The sequence below is a fragment of the Temnothorax nylanderi genome, unplaced genomic scaffold, assembly GCF_030848795.1.
Source record: "Temnothorax nylanderi isolate EJ_2023f unplaced genomic scaffold, tnyl_v1.0 TNYL_tig0008_pilon, whole genome shotgun sequence".
Taxonomy (NCBI): domain Eukaryota; kingdom Metazoa; phylum Arthropoda; class Insecta; order Hymenoptera; family Formicidae; genus Temnothorax; species Temnothorax nylanderi.
The window spans coordinates 427800-437548 of NW_027249070.1; the positions used below are offsets into that span (position 1 = coordinate 427800).

General features: G+C 43.5%; 1 protein-coding gene across 1 annotated transcript; it reads right to left on the minus strand.

The window, feature by feature from the left end:
* Window positions 1-4543: 4543 nt before the first annotated feature.
* On the minus strand, window positions 4544-8525 carry LOC139783361 (segmentation protein Runt). The gene is made up of 4 exons (XM_071722515.1): window positions 7888-8525; window positions 7680-7793; window positions 6163-6267; window positions 4544-5651 (listed from the first exon to the last, which is right to left on the minus strand). Exons 1-4 carry the CDS (start codon window positions 8204-8206, stop codon window positions 5197-5199), a joined length of 993 nt encoding a protein of 330 aa, XP_071578616.1. The 5' UTR covers window positions 8207-8525; the 3' UTR covers window positions 4544-5196.
* Between the last annotated feature and the right edge of the window lie 1224 nt (window positions 8526-9749).

The following is a 9749-nucleotide window of genomic DNA, read 5'->3' on the forward strand; positions in this document are numbered from 1 at the left end:
TTTTCAGATGAACTTAAAAGTCAATTTTCCTTTCACGAGAACGTAGAGGAAAATTTTCGTTTTAATTTTTCAATATTTTTATATTTTTATAATTCTTTTTGCTGGGTATAATTCCCATTTTTAAAAAATGTTATAGCTATTTTTGTAAATCTTAGCAATGCTATCATAACACGATGCATTCGACTCTTGAGAATATGCACATTTCGCGTGTTGCAAGAAGAGGCCTACAAGCTTCTATACATTATTTAAAAGAGTACGAGAGAGAGAGAGAGAGAGAGAGAGAGAGAGAGAGAGAGAGAGAGAGAGAGAGAGAGAGAGAAGCTAACTGGAGATATTACGTAGGTTCATTTCGATGTGAATCGATTTGGCAAATTGGTCAATCGTTGAGGGGTCAGAATTTCAGTAGCGGCTGCGATGACGGGGTAGAAATGAGGCTGCTGGTCCGAGAGGGTGGTGTTGGGTTGTACCAGGACGGTGGAAGGAGAGACGGTGTAAGGAAATTGTTCCGACGTGTCCACTTCCTCCCGGACTGATGAGTTCCGTTCTGCCGTTGGATGGAAGCTGGGTGGACCCTCGCAAAAAGAAACCGAGGGTCCGGTCCGGTCCGAACGCTTCGAACTTACCTACGAATTTGATCGGGAAACCGATTTCGTGGATTTTGAAACAGGTCAGCGTAACGTGGTAAAATCGTGAAATTCGTATTCGAGCCGAGTAACTTAATTCTGAACGCATGTGAAAGTCATCGAGTGAAAGTTGCAACGAGTTGTAAATCAAGATATGGACTTGAATATATATATATATATATATATATATGTATGCCTTTATTCTAGAATCTAGATAAAAGCCACAAATTCATTTTTCTTAATTTAGACCTGCAATTACTTTATAATTTTTCTTTTAGCTGTTACCTTTACCTTTATTGCTTTTTTTGGTTTTTCTTTTATAGACATCAATTCATCGAAAGACAGGTAGTGGTTGCAATTGATCTTTAACATATGTCATTTTCTGACATAGGTCCAAGGACACATTCCATCATGACAGTTGAGAATAAATTATTTTCGTACAAGAAGAAAGGTTCGATCTTTTCTTTTCAATTGCATTTTAGTTAGTTAAATACTCTTTTACTTTAAGATTACTTAAAGCTATTTTTACAGATAGTGAAATTATTTTTAAATACAATGTGTTCTGGCAAATACTTGGATGTGACTTTAAAAGTGGTTGGTAAATGTATAGTGTGGCAGAATTTTTCGATTTATTGCTTTTCCTAAGATCGATCTAATCTAAGGTCTCTTCGGTATCCGTAGTTTCGCGATATCGCTAATGAAAAAACATCGAAGAAAAAGAATTTTTGATTACATGGATGGTCGGAACGAGTGAAAAATTTCAACACGCAAAGGAACAAAAGGGCGGCGGGCCCGTTCTACGAGCGAAAAACAAGTTTCCTCTCGGAAACAAATGTGGAAAGATCGATCCGCGTTCCGCGAAACGACGGCGTGGCGCGCCGCGCCGCGCCGATTTAGCGGCGAACACGGCCTGAAAATCGGTGGTTTCCGCGAAACAATTCGCCTTTTCAGCGGCTCTCGCTGTGCCAATCGACGATCAAACAGCGCCAGCGCCTCGACGAAACAAACGTGTGTGTGTGAACGCACTACGTGACGTACACGTGCCTGTGGGGCAGGTACTCTTTAATCCGCGACAGCAGCCGCGAGCGGGTCGATAACCGATAACGAGGTCGGGGCATTGCGATGCAAAACAGCTCGTTAAACGTTTTTCCTAAGATCGCGCGATGCCGCGCTTTCGCTTTTACCTTCGTCCTCGAGCGGCCACGAGCAAAAGACGTTAAGTTCGAAGACGGGGCGCGTCTGTCGAAGACGACAGCGATTCTGTGTTTCGTCGAGAGAGGAAAGAAGAGAATCGTCTTCACTGTCGTTGCGAATTCCTCTCGAAAGAAGCTTATTATTTCCTCGATTTCCCGCTGTACATCCCCCTCCGGACTTTTACGGAACGCCGTGTAATCCTCGACACGTTTCACAAGAACAATTAGTCGCAACAATGAATCGCAAAATCAATAAAAATCCTTTGAATAACTTTGCAGAGAAAGTCTTTTGTTTATTTTTATTTTATTATACTGCTATGTTCCACTGCTCTCAGCATCTTTCGGAAAGATCTCTCACAATCAGTATTGCTTGATCTGAAAATTCGATTATTATTTATGAAAAAGTTACAAGCAAATTGAGAAACTAAACCTATCTATATTAACATTAAAATTGTTAATAGATTTACTCTTTTCCATTATTGCAATCTCTGCAATTTCTAAATATATATAATTTTCTGTAATATAAATATATTTCACGTTTTCGTGGCAACGACTTATTAAGTTTTTTGCCAACGATAACCATGTATTATCGGCGTAAAGCGTAAACGTGGACCGGTCTCGGTTCGCCGATTTGCCTCGACCGATCGCGTTGACACTGCCTCCGCAAGCGTGAAGAGACCTTTACGAGCGCGTAATCCAGTGCGTACAACGCGATCTACGTACGTAAACGAAGCGTCCCAACCCTGCGTCCAGCAGCCTCTTTCGCATGCGTAGCGCCTGCGGTCGGTGCGTTGTTGGGCAGGTGAACCGGGGCGAGAGCGACACACACAGGAGAGAGTGGGCGGGGTACTTACTAATTGTCCGAGCCCTTCGCCCCTCGACCTGACCCCCTCATCAACGCTGATTGCCTAACTCTAGGACCCTCAAACCAGGGTCCTCACGATTCTAGACTAGCGAAGAGGATCGACGTCCTCTGGCGTGTCGACGAAGCGAATCAACCGCTCCTTCCGCGTCGCATTATACTTGAATTGTTCCAAAGTCCTCGTTGATCCTCTATCGATCTCCGTTTGACTAATTGGAATAGTTAAAATAATTCTATTTATTTCGCCTTTCGACTTTCACTTATTACATAGACTGATTGAAATAAATTTCATTTTGTATTTGAAATAAAATTTTTATTTCGTTGTTGTGAATCTTTTACATATATTCGATAAAGTACACGAGATGTGAACTATTATATAACTAAACTTTTGCGAATATATGTAAATTTTGTTGCTGCAATTAACGTAGTTATCTCGAAAAATATTCATTTTCCCTCGGTTTATACTTTATACTAATTGTGAGATCGCGAGGTTAAACGCGATAGCTCGCACGTTGCAACGCGTAAAATACCAAACGATTCGCCTAATAAGAGCGGCTTGTTTCGAAATCGCAAGTGGAAGTCTGTATACACCGAAAGTCGATTATTCAGCTCGGGGATCCGCACGTCCGCGTCCGCCCGTTGATTTTTTCCGTCCCATGCCGCGGCTGACTCAATTATACATGACGATTCTTTGAGCAAACATTAGTTAGCGCCGGCTGGCTCGCGCGTCGGATTGGCTTGGATCGGCTCGCCTCGGTTGATGTGGTGACCCTTCATGGTTGCTTGGTTCCGTTGTCTACTCGTCAACGAACAGCCCCACCGTTACGGGGTGTCAACGCGGTTCTCATTTTCTCGCCGGGGATTAATCCCATTAAGCGTGGCGCAAAGCTGCGAGATCGCCAAGCTACGCGATCGATCGATCAGTCACTTTCGAAATTTCAGCGCAGTCCGCAGATTCGATCGCGATTTTTAATCAAGGCGATCTGATCAAGATTTTACATTGCGCCTGTATGTTACATGCCACGATGCCACGTATCGAATTTTCGCTGCAGCGTTTTCGATCCAAAGGTATATATCGGAGGCGCGTACACGTCGCACCTGCAACCGGAATGCGAGAATTGAGTTATTCGACGTCACCGAGATTAACTGCGCTCGTACTCTGTGCACCAGTTGACAAACACGACCGGAACAATTCAGAAAAAAAACTATCCCTTACCCCAGGTCGTGTTTCAGCGTGATGCAGCACAGTCCCGACGGACATTCCGCGTCATCCGACATCTCGTCGAATGAACTGAACGTTATCGAACCGCGGTTGCGTTATGTTCATGTTTTTACGTGGAGTGAAATTAAGTGCGCGTAATTTTTGGCGAAAAATTAAATCTCTACAAAATAATCCATCTCTTTCGTGGTTCTGCCGATCTCAGATTGGCAAAAAGAACCACTGACCCGCCAGATTTATTCGAGAGACCTGAGAACCGCTGATGTCCCCGAACCTATAGGTACTAATACAGATCTCACGCACTCCCCTCGATATAAACCATTCTCCACCCTTGTGTTCGCCGTATGGGATCCCTTACGCACACACGAAAGAGACGGAACGATTGCGCGACGGTACGACCATTCAGATTTAAATCGCGACAAAAAAATATGGATTCCCCTTGCAGCAGCACGGAGTGCGACGTTCCGCTCTCTTTCATATTCTTCCTTTCTATTCGCGACGCCTCGACTGTTCGACGACACTTCCTTGACACTTTTGAGAATAGATCTCGCGCGCGACGATATCGATCATTCTTAGGATATAATAGTGATCGATCGTTAAATTTAACTTTAAAGGTGCTGAGAAGGATGTGATTAAATACGACAGATTGTTTAAATGTTCTTATGCGGATTCCGATTTTATTCATTCTCGTTGCATTTCTACCATCTATTTACATAAAAACTCTGGCTTATAAATAATATCAATATCTCTGTGTTTTGGTCTCTCTCTCTCTCTCTCTCCCTCCCTCCCTCCTTCACTCATTCACTTATATGTGTACTTCCATGAACACACAAAATGTAAATAAATCTTTATCTCTCTGTAACTATTTTATTGTCCACGAACTATATACACAGTACATATACAATTCGTTTCCATATATACATATGTTCAAATTTATAAAATTCATCGGGAATTTTATAATTTTGATTTAATAAAATTTATAAAATTCATCAAATGAATTTGTAAAACTTGAAACATGTGTCCGCAATGGTAGACAAAACGTCTTCGATGCGTCTCGGAATATCTGAAAGCTGAGTTGTTCAAAAAATTGATGATTAATTTTATGAATGTATGAAACTTTTGAAATTTTCGAAATTTATCGCGTGTTTTATATAATTGTATATTTATTCATAAAACTTATAAAGTTTGTAAATTCTATTCAGTAAAATTAATCATTAATTTTTTCGTCTACCATCACGGCGATACGTTTTCACTAGCCTTCGTCCAAGATATTCGGGATCTTGTTCTTGTTACTTGGATCTACGATTTTGAATACGGCCTCCATACTTTCGCAGACGGCGGTGAGAGTTTCGTCGACGGAGACGGACTCCTCTGTGAGGGCGATAATCTCTGGGAAATGAGCGCGGTGGGCGCTTTCAATTCGTTTCTCGTGCCCTCGGTTGATTTTTTGGCATTTCTATCTGGCGACGACGACGAGGATGTGCTCGGTGGTAAGGTGTTGTGTCGAAGAGGCACGAAGGCACTTCGAACCTCTTCGGTTGCGGACTCACTACCCGATTCGCTAGAGCTGGGCGGCGTTCTGGACGGACTCGGCCGCGGCGCGAGCGTCAGAACCGATGTCATCGCGTTCGTCGTCGACACATTGGTTGTCGTCAACGCCGCGTAATCGGGATAATTATTGACGTATTCAAACGGATACGTCAAAATTGGTGAGAAGGCCGAATTGAATAAATCGGGGGGTGATGGTACCGCTCCTGAGGAAGAAAGAATCGGTTAATCTCGACTGTTCGTTCGCGGGGGCGAACGTAGTAGTAAGTCACATTGTTGTTTCAACGACGAAAGGGATGTACGTGGCTACGGGACGGGAAAGCGGGACGAGGGAACCGTAGAGGGGTCCGCTGTGGGAAAAGAGAGCTCAGACTCACCCCTCGGTCCAGCTCACGGAGTATGAATCATCGGCAGGCGTCGCGAACTCGACGAAATCGATAACGCGGACTCTCTTTTAAGACTTTTTTCACGTTCACGATACATAAAAAAGTGTGAAATATTTTTCCCGATCAATCAATTTTTTTTCCTTTCTTTTCTGAATGCGGTGACGTTGCGATATTTTACCTTCAATCTTCAACTAAAGTAGGATGCGGCAAATAACAGGATGCCAGGATCCAAAGTACGCGGGATCCAGCCAGGGATTGAATAAGTCACCAAGTCCATGAAAATCGGGGCTATACTGATAATCCGTAAAATACATCGGAGATGCTTGATTACCTTTAACTAAAGCAGGATGCGGCAAATAACAGGATCCAAAGTACGCGGGATCCAGCCAGGGATTGAATAAGCCAAGTCCATGAAAACCGGCGCTATACTGATAATCTGTAAAATAAATGACGGGGATGCTTGATTATATATACATACGCTAACGACCAGCTACGAGCGTTGAAAATAGATTTCATCGTTTCTTTCAGTCTACGCGCTCGACTAACGTTTAACGTTTATAGTTTTACGATCCACCAGATTCTCTCGCAGTCTATATTGCGGTTGTGCGTTGCGTTCTTAAATTTGCGATAAGTTAAGAGACATATAAAGCCGTTACAAAAGATTTTACTCAAAGAACGAAATCTTCGTGAGAGACACGACTAACGAACTGACAAACGCCGTGAAAAAGGAACTCGGCCACCCAAGATCTATAAAAGCGAAGATTAACGGCGCTTCCCCGGGCGATCCGGAGGAGCAGCTAGTGTATCTCTGTTTATACGAGCGTGGCATAAAATCCGTTATTACGACGTGGCGCGAGTTTTCGTGGCGCGGCACATGCTACCGCCATATGCGGTGCGATAAACAAACGCATAAACGCGGCTTCTTTTGCAGGCGTCTATCTTTCCCCGTCCCCGTCGCCTTCGCTGCCGCCGGTTACCGTCTTCCGCGTCTCTCCTGACTTCTTTCCCCGGGTGCCGACTGCCGACCAATAAACAGTTTGACTTAGTGGGCCACGACGACCAACCGGCGGCGCGGCGGCGTTTCGGGGAAAATAAACGCGGCAGCCGGCAGCTAAAGAGCGTACCGCCGACGAAGACCTCGTTCTCGCGGCTTGACACGATGCCAGATCTCGCTGTGTCTGTGTACGTCGGCTGCGTGTGCGTGTGTATGCTGCATGTGCTGATGTGCTCTTGCGCGGCGTGCATGTGCGCGCGCTCGCTCGTGCACGTGCGAGCCGACGCTCGGTGTCGAGGGCTCGGCACCGTTCAGCGGCAGCGGCACCGCCACCACCTCGCGGTTTGAGGTCCACCAGATATACGCCGGATTATTAAACGCCCGCGAGGCTCCGACGCCCGTTTGCGGATTCCGCGGTGGTCACGGAGCTTCCGACGACTTTCGGACCCGTCGCGTCGACCGTCGGTTGAATACCACCCCTCTTCTAACAATGTCGTACCCAAGCCCCCCTCCTCCCCCTCATCGGATTGTCGGACTGCGTTTCGTGATTACTGTATTTTTTCGCGCGACGTTAATTTACGCAAAGAATGGAATTCAGAATTTGTCTTGAATCTACGTACTCTACCCACTTTTACACAAACTCCGAAACTTTCTAAATCAATTTCTAAATTGCTTTATTATAAACTTGAATTCTGGAATATTACGTATTATTATTAAATGCCAATCTCTCGCGCGAAATACTTTTGTATTTGACCTTATTTTTTGAAGAGAATAACTGTCGCAAGCCACTGTAATAATTATCATTACGACAAAGTCAAATATATGTTATTATTTGTATTTGTATATCGACTTACTCGACTTAGATCTCGGTTCGCGTGGTCCATCTACTGTAACCTTGATAGCTTTGGCGTACGTGGCTACTTGGTACGGCATCGTGTTGATCTGGATCGTTAGAGTAAATGATTTTCCTGTAAACGAAAGCGAAGTCTGTTTCTTAAAGTTTTGTGGATACTTGGAGGAGCTTCGTACATTCGTACATATAAATGCAGATTCTTAGCTCACCTCTTCCACTACGACCGACGAATCTGAGATCGTTGAACTTGGCGACCTGATTCTTCATGACCGCCGTGCAATTCCTCAATTCGCCGCAACAGTTTTCGTCATTGCCAGCCTTGATGGTAACTTGCGTGCCATCAATGACATCGTCGAGAGCGATGACCTTGAATGCTACCGGAAGAGACTTGTTCGATCTCCAATGAGATGGTAATGAACTGCACATGATGGTGGGGCTTCCTGTCGTTACCAACTCGCCATGACATCTTCTAAGGGAATCGTGGAGTGTTCTAAGGGTGTCCACCCCCAAGGGATCCCGTAAATGCATTCTTTTAATTCCAGCGGGAAATCCAATAGGGAAAAGTTCGATTATTTTTTAACTCAATTCAAACTCCTGCGCGCAACCACTGTTTTGGTGAACACGATCGATCACTGTTCTTTTCGTTATATTCACTATCACACTCGTACAAATAATAGTAGACACATGTTACTTCTTTGTGCCCCTATCTCTCAGCGAAGAAACTCCACTGTGTGCTCCTGATTTGAATTTCTGTTTCGATTGCACCTTTGTACCGCGAACTGGTAAAATGTTGAAGCAATCCGACGCGCACTCGATGCCGGCTGAGCGGATTCTAGTTTTTCGCAGCCGTAGCCGCAGCTATTTAGGGGGGATTTTTCTCCCCTCCAATTTTTCCGGAGCCCCACCCAGAGCAAGCGCGTCGACCAATGAGGACGGCGGTCGTGTTGTGGCCTCCGCGGCTCGCCGCCTTCGCCCCTAACCAGGCTTAGGGGGTGCTTTGCGAAAGGGGCTGCCTGCCTGCTGCCTGGCTCGCGCGAAGGGTGGCTCGGCGCCTCCGCTCTTCCTTAACGTATCCACTCGACCTCTCTCTTTCTCTCTCTCTCTCTCTCTCTCTCTCTCTCTCTCTCTCTCTCTCTCTCTCTCTCTCTCTCTCTCTCTCTCTCTCTCTCTCTCCATCTCTCTTCCTTTCTCTTGCTCCTTCTCACTCGGTCTCTCTATCATCTCTGTCTATCCTACTTCATCTGTCTTCCTTTCTCGGTCTCTCTGCCTTCACGTTCTGTTCTCCTCGTCATGCTGGCCTCGTCACTACCTTTCCACCAACCGAGCCACCTACGCCACGCTTACGTGACGACGTAAATTCTCACGCGCACGTGTTCAAACTACCCCACCACGCACGAGTGATCTGGTCCGGCAGCTGCACGCGTTTCTTGACCTCCAAGGCTAATGCGTCTTGTCCAAGCGGTGAACCGAATGACATTTCGCGCGCACTACGATTTATTTATAATTTTCTAAATACGGAGGGTATTTTCCAAATATGATGCACTGTATATATAATTTAAACAAAATATAAAAAATGTCCTAGATTATATTTGTGGCAGTTATGGGCAAAATTTTTCTGTTTCATTATTAACTTATTTTTAAAAATTTCCATTTCTTTTAGATTTTGTGAAAAATAAAGAGAGATTGATCTCTCATTGCTTATATTTTATTAATAGTATACGAGAGTATATTAAATGTGTTCTTATATATATATATATATATATATATATATATATATATACATTACATGTAAGAAATATAAATATTTAGCATCCTGATAATTTCATTGTTAATTAATTATTGTATATATTATTTCATATATTATCGTATCTATTATAAATAGCAATGAATTTTTATAAAGATCTATAGTTTGCAATAAAATAATTTTAAAGTAAATTCTATAAAATAAATTATTTTACGTAGGTTATTTTAACAAATAATGTATAATATAAATTATATAAATTATATATATATATAATTATATTTATTTTATATATTATATTTATTATACATAATTTGTATAAAATAATTA